The sequence below is a fragment of the Lontra canadensis genome, unplaced genomic scaffold (genome assembly GCF_010015895.1).
Source record: "Lontra canadensis isolate GAN:19392208 unplaced genomic scaffold, GSC_riverotter_1.0 scaffold108, whole genome shotgun sequence".
In the NCBI taxonomy this organism is placed as follows: domain Eukaryota; kingdom Metazoa; phylum Chordata; class Mammalia; order Carnivora; family Mustelidae; genus Lontra; species Lontra canadensis.
The window spans coordinates 1604216-1626665 of NW_022631102.1; the positions used below are offsets into that span (position 1 = coordinate 1604216).

At 46.5% G+C, this 22450-nt stretch overlaps 1 protein-coding gene across 6 annotated transcripts in view; it reads right to left on the reverse strand.

The window, feature by feature from the left end:
- MARK3 (microtubule affinity regulating kinase 3) overlaps nt 1-9410 on the reverse strand; it is a 123074-nt gene extending 113664 nt beyond the window's left edge. For 2 of the 6 annotated variants that reach the window (XM_032839626.1, XM_032839627.1), the window contains exon 1: nt 9234-9408. In XM_032839626.1, the coding sequence (XP_032695517.1) occupies nt 9234-9284 (51 nt within the window). In that variant the 5' untranslated portion in view covers nt 9285-9408. Of the gene's footprint in view, nt 1-9233 lie in introns of all 6 variants that reach the window. The other 4 variants (XM_032839628.1, XM_032839625.1, XM_032839630.1 and 1 more) reach the window with 4 other exon arrangements.
- Nucleotides 9411-22450: the final 13040 nt, after the last annotated feature.

Sequence of the window (22450 nt, forward strand, 5' to 3'; positions counted from 1 at the left end):
GTACTATATAAATAATCAAAGTGACCTATAGTCTGCTCATTGCCAATTTCCACTTTCACCTTTTTACATACAGAACAAACAAAATAACCCTCAAATTTAAGTCTCTAAGATGTTTTCTCAAAATACTTAGATGTAAAAAAATATTTATTCTCAGAAATCAACTTTTGGGACACTTGGATGGCTCAGTCGGTTAAGTGTCTGCCCTCAGCTCAGGTCATGATCCCAGGTTCCAGGATCAAGTCCCACGTCAGGCTCCTTGCTCAGCAAGGAGTATGCTTTTCCCTCTGTCTGCCACTCCTTCTGCTTGTGTGCCCGAGCTCCCCCGACCCACTCTGGCAAATAAATAAATAAAATCTTAAAAAAAGAGAGAGATCAACTTTTTTAAAAAGGCCCAGACAGCTTTAGTCAATAGATAGTTATGCTTGGAAGTTAAAAGGCAGATTAAATGAAATCATACTATATATTTTAAATGAAATACATATACTTAGTACTGTTGCCTGATGTACAGTATGTGATCAACAAACAGTAACTATTTTTATACTCGATAATCACACTTTCTTACAAAGAACCAACTTTAAAAACTCATGGAACTTAGGCACCTAGGTTGCTCAGTTGGTTAAGCGACTGCCTTCAGCTCAGGTCGTGATCCCAGGGTCCTGGCATCCAGCCCCGCATTGGGCTCCCTGCTCAGTGGAGATCCTGTTTCTCCCTCTCCCTCCGCTGCTCTGCCTGCTTGTGCTCTCTTGCTCTCTCTGTCAAATAAATACATAAAATCTTTAAAGAAAGAAGAAAGAAAGAAAGAAAGAAAGAAAGAAAGAAAGAAAGAAAGAGAGAGCAGAGCTAACTGTAGAATCAGAGTGTGGGAGTAGGGCCCAACAAGCAGAGCTTTAACAAGGCCACCAGGTGATACTGGTGCTTGCTCCAGTTTGAGAGTTTATTAGACTAGTTTCACAGAGCTCAGGGTGTTTTTTTCTACAGGGACTGAGGCATCCTAAAGAGCAGGTGCAATATGGTTCCTAGGCATATCCTCTAAGGCACCCAGCACAGTATCATACACAAAGTAGGCACAAACTGGAACAGGTTAATAACAGTGTCATATACCCTATAGCTGACTAAACAAGAACACTAAAGAGACAAACTCTGATGGCTTGTCTGCATTAACAATAAGTAAGTACACGCTGCACACACACAAGGAACTGTTAAATAATTGGCAAAGCCCTGGGGCCTCTGGTACTTTGGCAAATAATCCAGGCTTACAAAGTGTGATCTTTTTTAAAAAAGATTTTATTTATTTATTTATTTGACAGACCGAGATCACAAGTAGGCAGAGAGGCAGGCGGCGGTGTGGGGGTGCCACGCTGGGAAGCAGACTCCCTGCTGAGCAGAGAGCCCAATGCAGGGCTCGATCCCAGGACACTGGGATCATGACCTGAGCTGAAGGTAGAGGCTTTCACTCACTGAACCACCCAGGTGCCCCCAAAGTGTGATATGTTTTAAAATTTAGGTGGAAACTACATTTCTAATTTTACCAGTGTTCAAACAGAATTTGACCCTGGCTCTATAAAAGTCAACTGCAGAACATAAACTAGAACATAAACTTTTCTGTTGCCTTCAACATTTATCTAATTTCACATATTAGTTAACTGTAAGATACGGACCCAAGAGATTCCAGTTTGAACAAAGTGTTAAAAAAGTATGTAACTGGGGCACCTGGGTCACCTGGGTCACCTTAGGCCATGATCCCAGGGTCCTGGGATCTGAGCCCCTTGTCTGGCTCCCTACTCAGCAGGATCCTGCTTCTCCCTCTCCCTCTGCCTCTGCCCCTGCTTGCGCGAGCTCTCTCTCTCTCACATGCACCTGTGCGTGTTCTCTCTCTCAAATAAATAAAATCTTTTTTAAAAATTAAAAAATAAAAAAGTAAACAACTGAAGAAATTTGAAGGCTGACTGGATATTTGATATGAAGAAATTATGATAAAGGGATTATAATTACAATTTTTATAAAAATAGTAGTTTTATCTCTTCTAAAAGCTTTAGAGGTGAAGTGGTATGATGTACTGAATTTGTTTCTTGGGGAGAAACCAAATGAAGTAAGACTGGCTACTGAGCTGTTGATGTTGAGTACATGGACAGCTAACTATACACCAGGGTTTTTCAACCCTGGCACTATTGACATTTTTGGCCAGATATTTTGTTGTTCTTGTTAGAGGAGGAAGGGGTCCTGTCCTGTGTATTATAAAATGTTTAGCAGCATTCCTAGTCAGTAAACTCTCTTCAGTAGTGACAATCAAAAATGTCTCTAGAGGGGCGCCTGGGTGGTTCAGTGGGTTAAAGCCTCTGCCTTCAGCTCAGGTCATGATCTCGGGGTCCTGGGATCGAGCCCAGCATCATGCTCTCTGCTCAGCAGGGAGCCTGCTTCCTCCTCTCTCTGCCTGCCTCTCTGCCTACTTGTGACCTCTGTCTGTCAAATAAATAAATAAAATCTTAAAAAAAAAAATGTCTCTAGACACCATCAAAAGTCCACCAGGGGGCAAAATCGTTCCTGGTTGAAAACCACTGATAAAAACTCATTAAATTCTGGGGCGCCTGGGTGGCTCAGTGTGTTAAAGCCTCTGCCTTCAGCTCAGGTCATGACCTTAGGGTCCTGGGATCGAGCCCCACATCGGGCTCTCTGCTCAGCAGGGAGCCTGCTTCCCTCACCCCTCTCTCTACCTACTTGTGATCTCTCTCTCTGTCAAATAAATAAATCTTTAAAAAAAAAAAAACCTCACTAAATTCTCCCTGCCTATTTGAAATTTTCTGTAACAAAATTTTTAAGTCTTATTTTTATTATACACTGTATTTGGGTACAACTACATCTCTCTAGTTGAGTAATTAGTACATAGCTTTTATTTTTATTTTTTGAGAGAGATTTTCAAATTAAAAAAATTTTTTTTAAAAGATTTTATTTATTTATTTGACAGAGATAGAGATCACAAGTAGGCAGAGAGGCAGGCAGAGAGAGAGGGGGAAGCAGGCTCCCCACCGAGCAGAGAGCCCAACACAGGGCTCGATCCCAGGACCCTGGGATCATGACCTGAGCCAAAGGCAGAGACTTAACCCACTGAGCCAACCAGGCACCCCTTAAAATTATTTTTAACATAAGGTACCCCTTAAAATTATTTTTAACATATAATGTATGTTACACATTAGTCAGGCTTACACATTTCATAGCACTCACCATACATAGCACATACCCTCCCCAATGTCCATAACCCAACCACCCTATCCTGACCCTCCCACCCCCCAGCAACCTTCAGTTTGTTTTGTGAGATTAAGAGTCTCTTATGGTTTGTCTCCCTCCCAATCCCATCTTGTTTCATTTATTCCTTCCCTAGCCCCCACACTGTCTTTCTCTGACTGACTTATTTCACTCAGCATAATACCCTCTAGTTCCATCTATGTCATTGCAAATGGCAAGATTTCAATTCTTTTGATGGCTGCGTAGCAGTCCACTGTATATATATACCACATCTTCTTTATCCATTCATCTGTTGATGGACACCTAGGCTATTTCCATAGTTTGGCTATTGTGGACATTGCTACTATAAACATTCGGGTACACGTGCCCCTCTGGATCACTACATTTGTATCTTTAGGGTAAATACACAATAAAGCTTTTATTTTTTTAGATTATTTTTTTGAGACAGAGCACAAACAAGGGGGAGTGGCTGAGGGAGAAGCAGACTCCCCGCTGAGTAGGAAGGTGAACCTGGGACTGGGACTCTAGGATCATGAACTGAGCCGAGGGCAGACACTTAACTGAGTCACCCAGGCAACCCAGTACGTAAGCTTTTGAGGAACAGTTTGGTACACAAAAAAGGCAGAGGGGACTGAACTAGACATCTGGAGTCTAGCAGAAGCACTGCTACTAAATAGTTTTGTCACAAGCAGCTCCTGTCACTTCTTGAGTCTCACCATTTCCACTAGGTCAGATTATTTGATTTTGAGTTTTAAAATGATTTGATAAGTGTTATCTCTTATTTAAAAGGATTTTATTTATTTATTTATTTATTTGAGAGAGAATGCAGAGGTGGGGTTAAAGAGCAGAGGGCGAGGGAGAGAAAGGAGGAGGAAGAATCTCAAGCAGACTCCCCACTGAGTGCAGAGCCCAAGACAGGGCTCCATCTCATGACCCTGAGATCATGACCTGAGCCAAAATCAAGAGTCAGACACTGAACAGAAATCAAGAGTCGGCCACTCACCCAGGCACCCTAAACAGTATTATCTTTTATATACCCAGCAGCTAAAAGTGTATATTCACATCTGTAAATCAAACAAAAGAAAACAGTGTACTGAGATGAAGACGATATTCTTCTTGCACATTACCTGCCCCTTATGATTCCTTTTTTTTTTTTTTAGATTTTGTTTATTTATTTGACAGAGATCACAAGTAGATAGAGGCAGGCAGAGCGAGAGAGGGGGAAGCAGGCCCCCCGCCGAGCAGAGAGCCCCATTCGGGGCTCGATCCCAGGACCCCGAGATCATGACCTGAGCTGAAGGCAGAGGCTTTAACCCACTGAGCCACCCAGGCGCCCCATGACTCTTGATCTATAAGCCACATTCCTATCACAGTTATACCCAATTATTCAAAATTTAGATAGGAGTCCCAGGAGGGGTGTCTGGGTGGTCCAGTCAGTTAAGTGTCTGACTCTTGATCTCAGAGTTGTAAGTTCAAGTCCGACACTGGGAGGCCTAGCATGGACCTACCCAAAAAATTAATAAGTAAGTAAGATTCCCAGGATAAGCAAAACAGTCTCGTTAGTAAATGGAAAGACAAAGAGCTTCTAATCATAACAGCCAAAACGTCCATCAATGGTGGATGGATTAAAAATTGTTCTACGTTAACTGGATAATGTATGGAAGTGCTGAATCATTATATTGTTCACCTGAAACTAATACAACACTTTATGGTAACTGGAAATGAAACCTAAAACTTTTATTTACTCATTTATTTATTAAGGATTTTATTTATTTATTTGACAGAGAGAGATGCCACAAGTAGGCAGAGAGGCAGGCAGAGAGAGAGAGCAATGTGGGGCTCGATCCCAGGACCTTGAGATCATGACCTGAGCTGAAGGCAGAGGCTTAACCCACTGACCCACCCAGGCGCCCCCTAGAACTTCTATTTTTTAAAAAACTGTATATACAAACAATGAACTACTACTCAGCAATAAAAAGGAATGAATTACTAATACACACACAAACATGAATATAGATTCCATTTACGTAACATTCCAGAAGAGATAAACCTAGAGACACATAAGAAATCAGAGGTTGTGAAGAGCTGGGGGAATAGAGAAGGGACTGACTGTAAAGGGCGACAAGGTAAGTACCTTTCTGGGCAATGAAAATGTTCTATATCTTGACTACGATGGTGGTTACATATCTGTACATTTGTCACAACTCATCAAGCCTTACGCTTAAGAATTCTATCTCGGGCGCCTGGGTGGCTCAGTGGGTTAAGCCTCTGCCTTCGGCTCAGGTCATGATCTCAGGGTCCTGGGATCGAGTCCCGCATCGGGCTCTCTGCTCAGCAGGGAGCCTGCTTCCCTCTCTCTCTCTGCCTGCCTCTCTGTCTACTTGTGATCTTTCTCTGTCAAATAAATAAATAAAATCTTTAAAAAAAAAAAAAGAATTCTATCTCAACAGACCTGACTTTAACAATAGAGCTGCTCCAAAAACTGAGAGCTCCCATTCATTCCTCGTATCCTCACCAACTGGTGGGAAGTCTAATACTTAGTAGTTTAGTAATGGCAGGTAAGTAACATGGCATATGCCAGACTGTAACACTGACACAAGGGCACCACACTGTCAAAGACACACAACTACTCCCAGAACATTCTAATACAAATTTAAAAATGAATCAGGGCATGGTGAATTAAGGCAATGATGTGCTACAAATCTCTGACTGTAACACTGTAAAAAATTCAATTAAATACATTCCACAAGAATAAAGGCACACTCCATATCCTACACTTTTTTCTGTGAGAGAGAGCGAGCACGCAGACTTGAGCAATGGAGAACACAGTGGGGTGGGGAGGGCAGAAGGAGAGGGAGAAGCAGGCTCCCCACCTAGCAGGGAGCCCAATGTGGGGCTCGATCCCAGCACCCTGGGATCAGGAACTGGGCAAAAGGCAGGCATTTAACTGACTGAGCCATCTGGGCACCCGTTCTACTTTTTTTTTTTTTTTTTAAGATTTTATTTATTTATTTGACAGGCAGAGATCACAAGTAGGCAGAGAGGCAGGCAGAGAGAGAGGAAGGGAAGTAGGTTCCCCACTGAGCAGAGAGCCCGATGCGGGGCTTGATCCCAGGACCCCAGGATCATGACCTGAGCTGAAGGCAGAGGCTTTACCCCACTGAGCCACCCAGACACCCCCTATGTTGTTTTTAAAGAATAAAGTTTAGTCACCAAAGATCAAAGTAAAAAGACTCATTTAGTGTAAATCCTTCATTATCACAAATCCGTTTTTGGCTTAAGTTCATTTAGGAAAGTATGGAGTGCCTGCTCCTGGGTCAATGTAAGATTTTGCTTTTCTGGGTGAAAGTCAATGATCAAAGCTAATCAACTCACTTTTTTGCTTACTTCACTCTGCAGAGCAGTCAAGGAATAGGAAAATGGTTAAGTCAGAAATAGGTTCTTCCAAGGGTCTATAAGAAAATGAATTCCCTGTGGGCCAGGGTGGCTCAGTCTGTTGAGCATCTGTCTTTGGATGTCTTCATTGGGGAAATGTCAGTTCATGTCTTCTGCCCAATTCTTGACTGGATTTTTTGGTTTTTGGGTGTTGAGTTTGGTAAGTTCTGTACAGATTTTGTGTTGCTTCTTTATACATGTTTAGTTAATTTGAGCCTTTGTGTTTTGCTCCCACTTGGGATTCTGAAGAGGTAGGAGAATGTTATATTCCTGTCAGTTTCTATTTCAGACCTATCCCTGATAACATGCAATAACTATAAGTATTAACTAAATTAAATATATGGGTGAATCTGACTGAAACTTATGTTGATATCTTCATTGTTTTTAAATTACAGATACAGAAATCTTGGTATTATATACAATCAAAAGCGCTTTCACAGTAGTAATAAACCAAATAACTAAAAACTAATATTTGAATGAGTGAAGAGGGGCAATAAAACTCAGCCCAAGTGGGGTGCCTGAGTGGCTCAGTGGGTTAAGCCTCTGCCTTCAGCTCGGGTCATGATCCCAGGGTCCTGGGATCAAGCCCCACTCATCCGGCTCTCTGCTCAGCGGGGAGCCTGCTTCCCCCTCTCTCTCTGCCTGCCTCTCTGCCTACTTGTGATCTCTGTCAAATAAATAAATAAAAATCTTAAAAAAAAAAAACAAAAACAAAAAACTCAGCCCAAGTAATACACTATGAAGCTGGAAGAAGTGCTTTATCTCTTGTAAGGTTCTCTAAAAGAAACATATACCCTTAATACCAATGCCTCCTCATCTATACATGTATTCCAGTAACTAGTCAACAGAATAAGATCTTTAAAAAAAAAAAGAAAGAAAGAAAAAATAGTGGGCTCTGTGTATAGCAGAAAAGTTTAGGAGACAAACACAAAAAGATTATTTTAATTATAATAGACAAAAAGAGGTCATGATCCCAGGGTTGTAAGACAGAGTCTCACCTCTGATTCTGCCTCTCTCTTTCTCATGAAAAAATAAATAAATATGGGTCGAAAAAAGAAAAAAAGAAAATGAATGAACTCACTGACTCACCTAGTCTATGTTTTTTTTTTTTTTAGATTTTATCTATTTATTTGACAGACAGGGATCACAAGTAGGCAGAGAGACAGACAGAGGGGGAGGGGAAGCAGGCTCCCTGCTGAGCGGAGAGCCCGATGTGGGGCTCCATCCCAGGACCCAGAGATCATGACCTGAGCGGAAGGCAGAGGCTTAACCCACTGAGCCACCCAGGCGCCCCTAGCCTATGATTCTGTATTATTCACTCTTTATGGAACCTTCTAATCCACCTCAGGTGAAGGAACACATGCCACTGGACTACTCACTCACCAGGCTAACGAGCATCAAATACTCTACATTAATACGCTACAGGAATGCTTTAGACCAAAGTTTACAGGAACAGATTAAATCCCCGGAGAGTTATCCAGCAAACAAGTGGCATTTTGAAGATCAAAATGAAGGCACTTGATGCCAGGAGGCCACAAAGTCTCGGGACATCGTTGGAAGCGTGGAAACAGGCAGGGCAAGAAAGCTTTTCCTAAGTGACTGCATTTTCTTGCCAGGAATCAGCTCATAGCACGGATCATGAACGGCCGTGAGGTGTCTTCAGGAGCTACGGGCGGGATGTTTTGCAGATGTCCCCCAGCGAGAATGAAGAGTTCTGGACCCGGGGCGAGAAGAGCTCAGAACGCACTTGGGCCGGGTGAACATCTGTCCTCAGGAATTTCCCCAAGTTGTCGTTCCCTAAAGGCCGTTTTAAAAGGCCTCCGAGAAGAAAACCAAAGGTCCCTTTTACAGAATCATGGATGGGAGCGCTAGAAGGGGCCCAAGGCTCCTCTCAGCCAACCTGCTACCCCGCGCGGCCCGGAGCCAGCCGCGGGGGGCGGCGGGGGGCAGCCCGGCGGCGAGGGGCAGCGCGGCTTCCCTGCACCCCGGCCCTTCGGAGCGCGTTGCACGGGAAGGAAACTGCTCCTAGCCGCGGTCTCTACTCCCTCCGCAAACTTCTCTTCCGAACAGCTCTGCACTTCCTCCTGAGGCCCCTCGGAGGCTCCTCAGTGGCCATCAGTCGTAGTGACTGTCACTAAACTTAGTCCCAGACCTTCACACACCGGGCACGAAGGACAGTCCCCTCGCCCCGATCAGTTGCTCCTCGTCGGCACCACCAAGCGTCTCCAGCCTGACAGCTGCCGGGCTGCGCCCGGCCTACACGGGGGTCTGCTTGGAGCAAGCACTACACCCGCAGGGACCCGCGACCCACACTCGGGCACCCCCCTCCCCGCCGCGGCTTCCCCGGACCTCAGGTCACCGCCCGGCCAGGCCGCAGCTCGCAGGCTTTCCAGCAAACCAGACTCCGGCGCGATCACCACGGCGCGGCCCCGGCCCGCACGCCCCGCGCGGCAGGGCGGCCGCCTCCGGGAAGCGATCCGGCCGGGCTGCCCCCGCCTCCCGCGGGCAGCGGCGGACGCCCGGCCCCGGCGGGCCCCGAGAACGCCCCGGCCACTTACGTTCTCAGTGTCTCTCTCATTCACCGTGGGCAGCGGGGTCCGAGTGGACATTGTACTTCACTTCGCTTCTGCACAATGCGACGGTGAAACAAAACAGCGCGGCCTTGGGGGGGTCGGCGACCGCGTCCTCGAGGGCCCTGCGGTTCCGGAGCGGCGCCGCGGAGGGCGGCTCCCCTCCCCCACGGCCGTCTAGATCCCGGGCCGGGCCCGGGCCGTCCCTCTGCGGGTCCCGGGGCTCATGCTCCCCCCGGCCCCGGCGGCCGCGCCGAGGAGCCCCGCGGGCGGCGGTGGCGGGGCCGGGCCGGCGGCGGCGGGCTGCGGGTCGGCCCGCCGGCGTCCCCGCGCCTCAGGGCGCCCCGCGGGCCCGGACCCCTTCGCCTCCTCGTCCGCCCTCGCCCGTCGCACCGCGGATTTCAGCGCCGGGGCCTCCACACAGCGCCGCCGGCTGCCCCTGAAGACGAGGACGAGGAGGATGTGGACAAGGTGAAGTGCAAGACAGGCCGCCGCGGGCTGAGAGCGCCGACCATGGAGGGGGCTGCGGAAGCGGCGCCTGCGCCCGGCTGCTCTGCTCCCTCCGGTTCACTTGCCGCCTCAGCCTCCACCCGCCGGCCGCCGCCGCTCCCGGTACCTCAGAGCCTCACGGACCCAAGATGGCCGCCCCTCGGCTTCCTCTGCTGCCTCCGGATGCCGGAAGTGACGGCACGGCCGCCTCCCGGAGCTCGGCCAATCAGCGCGGCCCGAGGAAGCCTGCCCGGCTGCTGTTGCTAGGGGCGACTTGGTCCTGTCTCTGGCGGAGGAGGCGGCGCTCTGGGCGCGGACCCGACGGCCCGGCGCGGTGGGCGGCAGGCGGCGGGCTCCAGGTTCCCCGAAAGAGTCGGCGTGTGGCTCTGGGCGGTGGTCTGAGTGCGACTGCTGGGGTGGCACTTACAATGTTGGTGGAACGCCTACTGTGGGCCGAGGTTGAGGTCGCGCCCGCGGGACCGCGCTGAACGGAATCGAGCCGCGGCAGCGGTTATAGGGCCGGGGCTGTGGGCATGATTCACGGTGACTCGGGACTCGAGGATTCAGTCACCCTTCCTGCCTCCAGCCCTGGGTAGCCGGGGGCTGGGCACGACTCCCTCGAGGAGCTCGCGGTCAGGAGGGAGATGGACACGGACTCAGCTAAATGCCATCGGGAAAGAGGACTGCTTATACGGGGGGTTGGAGAAGGAGCGAGGCGAAGCCCCAAAAGCTCCCAGGGACCAATTCCTAAACGCCAGCGTGTGGCTGCTGAAGGTCTGGAAGCACCCTGGGTCCCAGCCCGGGGTCGAGCTCAGCGACGCTTGCAGCCTGGAGCATCGCAAATGCAGCCGGAGTGCTCCCTCGCCTCTGCAGGTGCCTGGTGGTCCTGCGCAGACCCCGGCCCGCGGCGTCTGGAAGCCACTGGTTCGGGGTTCGGAGGAAGGAGGGGGGTATTGGCTGAAGTAACACGAACTGTCCCTGAGTCTACCTTGTGGATACATTACATTTGTTATCTCATTTAAGCCTCGGGGTAATCCACATATTTTTTAAAGTAAGCTCTGTGCCAAAATGTGGGGCTTGAATTCTCCAAGAGCAAGAGTCATGCTCTACAGACCGAGCCGGGCACGTGGCCCTCAAGGTAACCAACCTATAAAGGGGCAGACACACCTGTCAACAGATAACAGTGACTTGACTACCCCAGCTGGTTTGCTGCAGGCTGGGATTTGAACCCATGTCCTAAAGCTTCCCTAACAGATAAGTTCTTGTAGTCGATATGTCTTGTCTGTCTTTCTTTCTTTCTTTCTTTCTTTCTTTCTTTCTTTCTTTCTTTCTTTTTCGTCCCGCAGCATGTGAACCGTCTTGCTGTGTCTGGGACATTTCCTGCTCTGTGAGACATATATGTCTTTAAACACCAGCATCATACCCAGAGAGGGTAGATGCTCCCACCGTAAAAACACATGAGGACTAAGGTGCATCTGGGGCTTCCATCTCACCCTCTCAAGCTAGTGTTCACTGGGCTAAGGGCAACCTTATTTAAAATGTTATTCTCTTGGAGTGCCTGGGTGACTAAAGTTGGTTAAGCATCTGCCTTTGGTTCAGGACGCGATCCCAGAGACCTGGGATCAGGCTCCAAGTCAGGCTCCCTGCTCAGCGGGGAATCTGCTTCTCCCTTTCTCTCTCCCCTGCTCCAATAAAATGTTATTCTCTCTCTCCCTCTTTGGCCAAGGAGACATGGCTAAATTCTCATTACGTAAATGTGTGCTTCATACACTTCATCTGAAATGTGGGTGAGCACAAGATCCTGGTAGCCCTGGTTGGGCATAGCCCAATGTGGGGGATTGGGTCAGGAGAGCTTCCTGGGAAAGAGATGTTTATTTATGCCGAGTCTGAACGTGTGAGTAGAGCTAGCCAGGGCAGTATGAGTGGAAAGGCTTTTCAAGCAGAAGGGCAGCCCGTACAGGAGCTCAGAGATGAGGGACAACTTGGCCGAGTTGGGTAAGTGTCAAGAGAAGGAGGGGCGAGAGGTTACGTTGGTGGGGTAGGCAGGGGCCAGGCTGGGACACCATGTGGCACTCAGTTCTTCGTCCTGATGAATGTCAACTAGACCAGCTGTGAAAACACCTGGAGGACACACAGAAGTGTTTCACCCTTGGGTAATTGCTGAGAGACCGGGTTTAGACAATTCAGAACATTCCATATTGGCCAAAGTAGTAGCTGGGGGATGCGGTTTCCAATTAAACACTTTTCTCATCAAGCCAAACATTAAATAATGATTCAGGGAATGCCAAAAGATAGCAAATGAAGCTGACACTAACTCACGATGCTTCTGGCTTTCATAAAGGCTGGAATTAAAGAAACACTTTGAACTTTTCTTATATATATATTTTTTTCCTGCTTTTAAAATTTAAATTCAATTAGCCAACATGTATTACATCATTAATTTTTGATGTAGTGTTCAGTGATTCATCAGTTGCAGGTAACACCCAGTGCCCATCATATCACGGGCCCTCCTCACCCTGAGATTTTCATTTCACTTATGTCAAATGACATCAGGGTACTATAAAGACCTGGAAATGGGAAAATGGGAGGCAAAGTATGCATGTTACATGCAAAAAAAAAAAAAAGTTGGAGGAAGTGTAGAATGAGGAGAAAAGCAAAAATAAAGCACTGTTATGTATGGCTCCATGGTTTGAAAGGAATGGTAGGGCACGGTCTGCATCTGGAAGTCATTCTTGGAATGCCTTCTTCTGTCCTTTTTCATGTTCCTAATTCTCTATCTTCACATTAAGATAGGCTCTATCTTCGTCTCCGTAAGCTGAAGAGACATAAGGAAATCTACCAAGCTGGGTGTGTGCATAGGCAGAGCTGAGTCACATGTCAGGAAGGAAGCTCACCCTGAGAGAAGCCAGGACAATCTAGTCCTACCCTCATTGCTGGGGGGCAGGAAAGGAATGGAGCCTCCGAGAGGTAAAGTGGCTTGTCTGCAGCAGCCCAGCTAGTTAGCAGTAGAGCCGGAAAGGGGCCCAGCTCTCCCCAGCCCCAGACCCGTGTCCTTGCCCCACAGCTAGTGTGGGCACCAGGAAGAAAGAATCTTCAAGTACCTGAGATGGCCCTGAGAAGATGTCTTCTAGACTGTGGAACAACAGGGAGTAGTCAGGGGGACCGGGAAGCTATTCCAGGCTGAGAAGGGCAGGAAGACTGTCTGAGCTGTGAGATCCCTGAGCCGCCCGCCGGACCTCACAGAGGGCAATAATGGCCTTGTGCAGGAAACATAAGCACCTATTTGTGGAAGCCGTGATGGTTTGGGCTGTCTGTTACTCGCAGCCCAGTGCATTCCTAAACCAATTCTGTCACGTGTGGCAGTGAGATCTCCCGAGCCCCAGGCCTGCACTCTCTGCATACATCTAGTTCAGACAGGGCAGGAAAGGCCTGGCCACCACACCGTCATGCTCACAGCCATGGCCTTCTGCTGGCATGTGGAAGGTGCTGGGGCCAGGAGCAATGCCTTGGTGTGTGTATGTGGAGGGGGGGTGTGTGTGGTCAGGGATAGAGAGCTGACCCAGAGCTGAGCACTGAGAATGAGCAAAGTCACAGAGAAGAGGCGTGTGATAATCTGGGATACCTGGGGTCTTTGTCATACCCAGAGGCAAGGGAAGGGGAGGGGCCAGGCCCCCGTGTAGGCCAAGTAGGCCACGGATGCTTGGAGGTGCCAGGAAATACGAAGTCCATTTCAGATCCACTCTCCAGGCCACTGCCCAGCACCCCAGAGATCAGAGCAGGCGCGCTGCTGCTCTAGTTCACTACTCTGGTCCCCTTCTTCACCCCAGTGGGGCTATTATTGCCCTCAGGGAGGGTCCAACAGGAAGCTCATGAATTTGCATGTCTGAGACTGTGTTCCTGCTGTTCTCTGGCCTAGAACAGCTTCCCAGTCCCCCTGAATCCTTCCTGTCATCTCACCTCTTCCATGGAAACTTCCCAGATTGGCCTCCAGTGGGCTCTCCCCCACTGCCAGCATCCTTGATTTTTACTGCCTGTGGTTACTATACACTTATTGAACTCCAGCTGTGTACCTGGCACAGCACCAAGCACCTAGACTACTAACTATCCAACAGCCAGTGATCCAGTGGATCCCTTTCATTCTGGGTAAGGGTGGGGGGCGCCTTCTAGCCCCTGGGGCTTAGCTCAGCAGAGTGTCCAGTTAGAAAGTCAGTACAGGTCTGACAGTGACCACCCTTCTCTCTTCTAAGTGCTGCATCCTTTCAGGATGATTGTGGATGGGCTGCTTCTGAGATGGATCACAGACTTCCCAGCCTTCCTAAGCACACTGTTCTGAAAAATTCAGCTTTGATCCATAGTTACCCTTCTATCAGTTCTCATAATGCACTGCAATATTGGGATAGCCTTGTGGGACATGGAGATAGAAAGGGCTGTTGGACTCTGCGCCCAATGGCCTCAAGCTATTGAAATGTTCTATTCTCTGATGTGCTGGAGATTGTCAGTCCAGGTCTAGATTTAGAAGCATAGGTATAGGATGTTTTGTTGGGTGACCTTCTAGATCCTGACAGTGTGGCTCTCTGTAGCAGGCCCTCTCCCCTGGCCACTCTGCTCTAAGCTGGGAAAGCCTGCTGTTTCAAATGCATGCCAAGATCTATGGAGACAACAGTGGTGGGAGAGAAGCACGGGTTCTGGATTTGAACCTTGGATTTGAGCCCTGGCTCATGACCTTGAGTGCTGGGTGACCTTAGGCAAATCACTTCACATCTTTCAAAGCCAGTTTCTTCACCAGTCACATGGGAATAATAGTACCTGTCACTCACAGTTGCTGTGGGGATCTGCAGAGGTAATGCCCAGGGAACAGCCAGCACGTATGTGCAGAGTGTACCTTCCCTGGGCAGTCGCACATCTCAGTTCTCCCCAGAATGAACCGTGGAGATGACAGGCTTCTTAGGCCACAGATGGCCAAGAGTTAGAGACTCACTCCTTCCAGGTTTCCTCGTCCAATCTCACCGACCTCACGGTGTCCCTTGTTACAGGAGGTAATAATGGAGGCAAACGCTCTTGGTAAGAGGTCTAGCAATACAAGGTAAGCTGTAAAGTGTTTGCGTCATTGCCTCAGGGACATGGAGACTGTGGCAGGGGAGATGGCTTGCTCAACCTCCCAGGGCAGAGACCAGTGCTCTAGGTCCCAGGCCAATGGCTCAGACACCGTCCTGGCTGCAAAGACAGTCAGACAATAAAAGAGTACAAGAGAGCCAGGAGGACTGGGTGACAAAGACCCAGGACCTCTCCGCAGCCTTGCATCGGCCACTCCTTAGGGCTGACCTACGGAAGTAAGCACATGTCCCAATACAAATAATAACTTTCCCAGAAACATTCTCAGCTCTATTTGTGGAAAGAATATTTCCTCCATTTCTTTGGTTCCTGTGCCATCACTGGAACCAGTGGATCCCCATGAAAAGCTGCATTCTCCCCTAATGGCAGCCCTCCCTCTTTTGCCTCCTACTTGTCCTTTGTGGCTCCCCGACAGAGTAAGGACCATGCACCCACTTTGTGTAAAGCAGTGTTTGAAGCCCTGGGGATACAGCTCTGAACAAAGTTCTTGGTCAAGTGTCACAGGACACACATAAAAAAATTCATGGGTGATACAATTTAGGGCATGATAACTTATAAAAATTCATGAGGGTACAGTGATAGAGACAAGCTCTTTTAAGATTTTTGCATTTCATTTGAAAGAGACAGAACAATAGAGACAGATGGGGGAGGGGCAGAAGGAGAGAATCTTCAAGCAGACTCCCCACTGAGCATGGAGTCTGATTTGGAACTCAGTCCTGAGTCCCTGAGATCATGACCTGAGCTGAAACCAAGTGTGGGACGCTTAACCGACAGCGCCACCCAGGCGCCCCAAGATTAAGCGCCTTTGTTTTGATTCAAATTATATGTATGTTTTTTGGTAATAGATGCACTTGGTGCATAATTTACAAGGTGTAAAGGGATACATGGTTTTAAAAAAGCCCTCCTCCACCCTATAACAATCTTTTTTTTTTTTTTTTTTTTTTTTTTTTTTTCAAAAAACACCATCAAGAGGGTGACAGTACAGGGCCGCCTGACTGGCTCAGTCAGTGGGGCATGAGAGTTGTAGGTTCAAACCTCGTGTTGGGTGTAGACATGACTTAAAAGTAAAAAAATAAAGAGGCGCCTGGGTGGCTCAGTTGGTTAAGTGTCCAACTCTTCTTTTCAGCTCAGGTCATGATCTCAGGGTGGTGAGATCGAGCCCCACATTGGGCTCCACACTGGGCATGGAGCCTGCTTAAAATTCTTTCTCTCCATCTGCCCTTCCCCCGTGGCCCGTGAGTGTTCGCTCGCTCGCTCTCTCTCCAGAAAAAAAAAAAAAAGAGGGTGACAGCACAAATCTACAACTCAAACTAGGGGGAGGTATAAGTGGTAAAATATTCATACCATACCATGTAAAGAATGTTTATAATTTAATAAGATAAATAATCTATTAGATATTTGGGCAAGACATTAGAACAGGCCCTTCACAGTGGCAATAAATACGAGAATGCACGCTTAAACTCATCCACTATTGCACATGCAAACCAACAGCAGACTGAGTCACTGTGTAACAGTCACCAGATCGGCACAACCGGGACGGTTTGACACGCCTCACTTTGCTGAGAATGTGGAGCAAAGGAAGTTCTGGGGCGCCACTGCTGGGAGGCAAGCCTGGCACTAGAGGCAAGAGCAGAAAATCATGAAACACAGCACGAAGATCACGCAGAGCACCAACAGAGCCAAAAAGTGGTTCTTTGCAAAAACAAATACCATTGGCGCATCTTGGGACGCAATCTGACATCAGCAAGTAATGTGGAAGCTGTACGTGTCCCACACCGTGGCAGTCCCAGCCACAGCATTGGCCCGGGAGAGGCTCCTGACCACGCACATGGGGGCACATTACCGTGCGGTAAGACGGTTACCGCATTGCTGTTTGGCACATCGCTCTAATCTCTGGTCACACTACCATCTCCTCTTCTTGTGTCTTCCTCCCTTCTGCCTGGCTCGTAGAAGGATCCTTGTGATGGCATTTAGGGCCCACTCAGATAATCCAGGATCATCTACCCAGCTCAAGGTCCTTAACTTAACTACACTGGCAGGCAGGATCTTTGCCATATAAGGTAACATCCACAGATTCCAGGGATTAGGACCCGATATTCGGGGGGCCACTGTGCAGCCAACTACTCCTGGACTAACTAACTTGCCCACAGTCACCAAGTTAAGTGACAAAATGATCAAAATATGGTGGCTGATATATGTAGGCCATTTATATCGGTTATTTCTGTTGCTTGTAAAGAAAGAAGCGTAATTCTTCACTGGCTGGTAATAGATTTAATCTTCTCTTGAGGTCCGTGCACTAGACATAATTAATGGTGACTGGCCACCTTTCTGTTGCTTATTATAGATCCCTTACAGGAAGCTAATAGGGAGTGGCCGTCAAGAAAGGAGATTCAGGGCGCCTGGGTGGCTCAGTCGTTAAACATCTGCCTTCGGCTCAGGTCATGATCCCAGGGTCCTGGGATGGAGCCCCACATCGGGCTCCCCGCTCTGCGGGAAGCCTGCTTCTCCTTCTCCCACTACCCCTGCTTGTGTTCCCTCTCTCGCTGTGATTCCCTTTGTCAAATAAGTAAATAAAATCTTTAAACAAAACAAAACACAAAAGAAAGGAGATTCAACCCTTCCTGCCCTTCCTGCACTTCCCTTTCCACGACCATGATTCTGATCATTCATCATATGCCCGGTACACGTCAACCAGGAAAGTGGCTGTCGCGACTACATTTGGAAAATATTTGTTACCAGTACGTTTGACTCCAGGTCAAAGACAGGGGCAGGACTGAAAGAGCGAAACTTCCAAAGTCTAACCTTTCCTGTTAAATAAATCTCTGACCTCACACGACAGTTTAGGAGCTGGGCATGACGAGGCCACATGGAACCTGTTGGGTTGTCAGAACAAGATTCTGTTCTGGCGGGTGTAACCTCAGACATGAGCTGTCCAGGGCTGGCCTTCTGAGTCAGCCTGAGGCCCACCTACATGCCCTTCCCTGGGGCTGCTGGACTCAAAGCCTCCTTTCACCAAGAGAGGAGGAGAAAAGATGACTTGCAGTGCATGATGCATACAGGCTTGGATGGATAACTGGTGTGCTTGAATATTAATAAGCAGGAACTGGCTTCTGCAGCCAGGGAAGCCCAAAAGAGATCCTGTTAAGGCATTCGAATCTAGACCTACAGCAGGCAAGCAAGGACACAGATAATTTATAGGTCCAACGAACCAAGAAGGAAAAAGTAGAATTGAATGATATAACAATTTTACTCATCAAAACTTGTGAGATACAACAAAATGGTATTTAGAGTGAAAATCAAAGAATTGTATGCTCAAATAAGAAAAGAAGATGGGCCAGGGTGCCTGGATGTCTCAGTTGGCTGAGCATGCAACCCTTGATCTCTGGGTCATGAGTTCAAGGTCCATGCTGGGCAAAGAGCTGACTTAAAAAAAATACCAATGAGCTATGTGTTAATATTATGTAGTCAGAAAAAGAACACATTATACCAAAAGAAAATTAAAAGGACAAGTGGAAAGCAGAAATTAATGAAATGGAGAATAAAGATAAAATGAGATCAATAAAACCAAGAAACAGTTCCTTGAAAAAATTGGTAAAAACACAATCAAACAAATGCAAAAACAAAACAAAACAAAAGGCAAAACTCTAGCCTGGCTAATTAGAATAAAAGAGAGAAATGAAGAGTAAAGTATTAGAAAATATAAGGTAAGAAATGACTACAGATATTACAGAGGTTAAAAAAAATAAATGTAATCAGCAAATTTGTGTTAATAGAGAGCTTATAATTCCCAGAAATTATAGCATCCTGACTATCCAATAAGAAATAGAAAATGAATGGGCGCCTGGGTGGCTCAGTGGATTAAGCCTCTGCCTTCGGCTCAGGTCATGATCTCAGGATCCTGGGATCGAGTCCCACATCGGGCTCTCTGCTTGGCAGGAAGCCTGCTTCCTTCTCTCTCTCTCTGCCTGCCTCTCTGCCTGCTTGTGATCTCTCTCTGTCAAATAAATACATAAAATCTTAAAAAAAAAAGAAATAGAAAATGAATAACTCCATAACTAGTAAGGAAATTGAAGGACAAATAATTCCATAGGTGAGTTCTTTCAAACTGTATTATTTCAGTTTTATACAAATTATTTCAGACAAGGAGAAAGGCTGAGGACCCAAGACATAAGTAAGCAGCTCAAGAAGCTTGAAAAGAAACAGTAAACTAAATCCAAAGAAAGTATAAGAAAGGGAATAATAAAGAGGAGAACTTAATGAAATAGAAAACAAACAGAATCAACAAAACTGCAAGTCTCAGCGCTGGTGAAACCGATCACGGCAAGGGAACACAGGAGACAAGGTCAAGAGTGAGAAAGAGACATTACTAGAGATCCTTCAGACATTAAAGTGGCAGTAAGAGAGTATCATGAACAACTTTGTAACAATACGTTTAAAATTTTAGATGATATGGACCAATTTCTAGAATAATATACCTGACCAAATTGGCGCGAGAATAAATAGAAAATCTAGGAGTATCATACCAATGAAATTGAAACTACAATTCAAAACATTGCCCAAAGAAAACTCTAGACCCTGATGATTTCACAGAAATCAATCAGTGTAATTCACCCAAATGGCAAAATAAAGGAGAAAATAATCATATAAACACACTAACACCTGCAAAAAAACAATTGATTCAATATTCCTAGCAACCTAGGAATAGATCGAAACTTCCTTGATCTGTTAAGAACATCTAAACAAATCTGCAACAAACATTGTCATTCCTAATGTTTCAATGTTTCCAGCTTTCTCTTTGCCATCAGGAAAATACAAGGATGCCCACTTTCGCTTATTTAAATCAAGATTGTCCTGGAGCTCCTGGTAAGCGCAGGAAGAAAAAAGAAATAAAAGATAAAGGATTGGGAAGGGATACATAAAACTGTCATTATTTGCAGATGGTATGCACATAGAAAATCTAAAATATGGGTGCCAGGGTGGCTCAGTCGTTAAGTGTCTGCCTTCAGTTCAGGTCGCGATCCCAGGGTCCTGGGAATCATGATCCCAGGGTCCTGGGAATCCACGCCGGCAAAGGCATTAGGCTCCCTGTTCACTCCCCCTGCTTGTGTTCCCTCTCTCGCTGTGTCTCTCTCTGTGAAATAAATAAATAAAATATTTAAAAAAGAGAAAATCTAAAATAAATACATGGATAATTATTAGAATTAATATATGACTTTAGTAAGTTTGCTGGGCGCAAGGTCAGAGCATGAAAAGGAATTGTATTTCTGTGAAGTAGACACAGGAGCTAGAGAATGAATCTTTGTAAAGACATATAGGATATGCAAGACAGCTACATAGAAAACTAAAGGAAATTATAAGAAACGAAAGAATAAATAAAGGTGAGATATATCATGTTTATAGATCAGAAAACTCATTATTATAACGTATTAATTCTTCTATAAAACTGACAGGTACTTCCAATGCAATCGCAAAAATACATGCATGAAGGGGTATGTGCATATATGTTACAGATATGTAGCTTGACAAACTGATTCTAAATTTCTATAAAATGCAAAGGACCAAAAATATCCAAAATCTTTTGAAAGCAGAGGAACAAATAAGAGAATGGCTTCATTGGGTATCAAGGCTTATTCTAAAGTATGGTAACTAAGACACTGTTATTAGTGTATGAATACGAAGATAATCCCATGGCTTCTCAAGCAGCAGCCCAACATGTATGTAGATACCTGATTTTTCTTTAAAGATTTTATTTTACTTATTTGACAGAGAGAAAGACAGCCAGAGAGGGAACAATAGCAGGGGGAGTGAGAGAAGCAGAAGCAGACTGACTTGCCCCTGAGCAGAGAGCCTGACGCAGAACTCGATCCCAGGACCCTGGGACCATGGCCTGAGCTGCAGGCCCTCGATACCTGGTTTTCAACAAAGGGGGCCTTGCAGAGAGAGCAATCGGGAAAGAATAGTTCTTTAAGTAAATGTTTCTGGAACAGTGGGATACTCCCATAAGACACGAAAGAAAAATCAACGACTTGATCCTTACCTTGCACCATATACAAAAATTTATTAGATATGAAATGCAAACGATTAAGCCTGTTGAATAGAAGAAATATAATATCTTCAGGAATTTAGGGTAACAAACATTTACTAACTAACCATAAAAATAACTCTGAAGGGAGAAAACCTGATAAATTTAATTACAGTAAAATTAAGAACTGTTGGGGCGCCTGGGTGGCTCAGTGGGTTAAGCCTCTGCCTTCAGCTCAAGTCATGATCTCAGGGCCCTGGGATCGAGCCCCCCATCGGGCTCTCTGCTCAGCAGGGAGCCTGCTTCCTCCTCTCTCTCTGCCTGCCTCTCTGCCTACTTGTGATCTCACTCTCTGTCAAACAAATAAATAAAATCTAAATAAATAAATAAATAAATAAATAAATACAATTAAGAACTGTTCACCATAAGGCATCATTCAAAGAGTAAACAGAGAAACAAAGAGAAGCAAACGAAGGAAGGTATTTGTTACACATAACTGACAAAGGCTCATAATCAGAATATTTAAGGAACTTCTTCAAATGTTTAAGTAAAAGCTAAATGAAAATTAGAGACTCGAAAAGGCACTTCACAAAAAGGCTGGCAGTTGGCTGGTAAACACATGTAAAGATGTTTCATTTGTCAGCAAGCAGGAAAACGCAAACTAATTCAGTTTTGTGTTAAAGATAGCATAAAGAAAGGGAAAAGACATGGCACAAACTCAGAGGAGATAACATCATGAACATAATTAACAAAAGACTAGTATTGTCGTGAATATATAGGGAATTCCTGGAAGGCATTAAGAAATAGCAAACAACAGAAAGTGAAACAACAGCCCGTTGTATGGGGACACACGCTTTACTGACCCATTCGTCCGCTGGTGGGCATTTGGGTTGTTTGCACTTTTTAACTGTTAGAAATAACACTGCTAGAACATTCATGAACAAATTTTTATGGGGACATAGGTCTTAATTTTTCTTTATTACTAGGGAGCGGAATTGCTGGGTTAAATGATAACTGTTTACTCTTTTGAGGTCCTGCAAGCCTGCGTTCCAAATTCCTGTGCTGTGTCTTACTCCCCTCAGTGGGGTCCGGGCGTGAAGCCTCCGATGGCTCCACGTTCTCCCCAACGTTTGTTATCACCAGTCTTCTCTATCAGAGCCACTGCTATTAGTGTCCTGGGGCTGCCAGATCAAAGGGCCACCCACTCGGTGGCTCCAAACAGCAGAAGTGTATTCTCTAACGGTTCCGAAGTCCAGAAGTCTGAAACGCAGGTGTCAGGATGGCTGCGCTCCCCTGAAGGTATTAGTAGAGATTCTGCTCCCTGCCTCTCCCAGCTTGGGGGTTGCACCACTCCAGTCTCCGCCTCGGTCTGCACTTTTCCTTCACCCCTGCGTGGTTCTCTCAGCCTCCCCACCCCGCCCCCCTGTCCCATAGAACGCACGTGATTGCATTTAGCTAAACTCAGATAATGCAGGATAAGCTCTTCTCTCAAGGTCCAACCTTCCTCGTATCTGTGGCCCACATAAGGGAACGTTTACAGCTAGTGGCCTAGCATATCATTTTAGTGGGTGTGAAGTTGTAG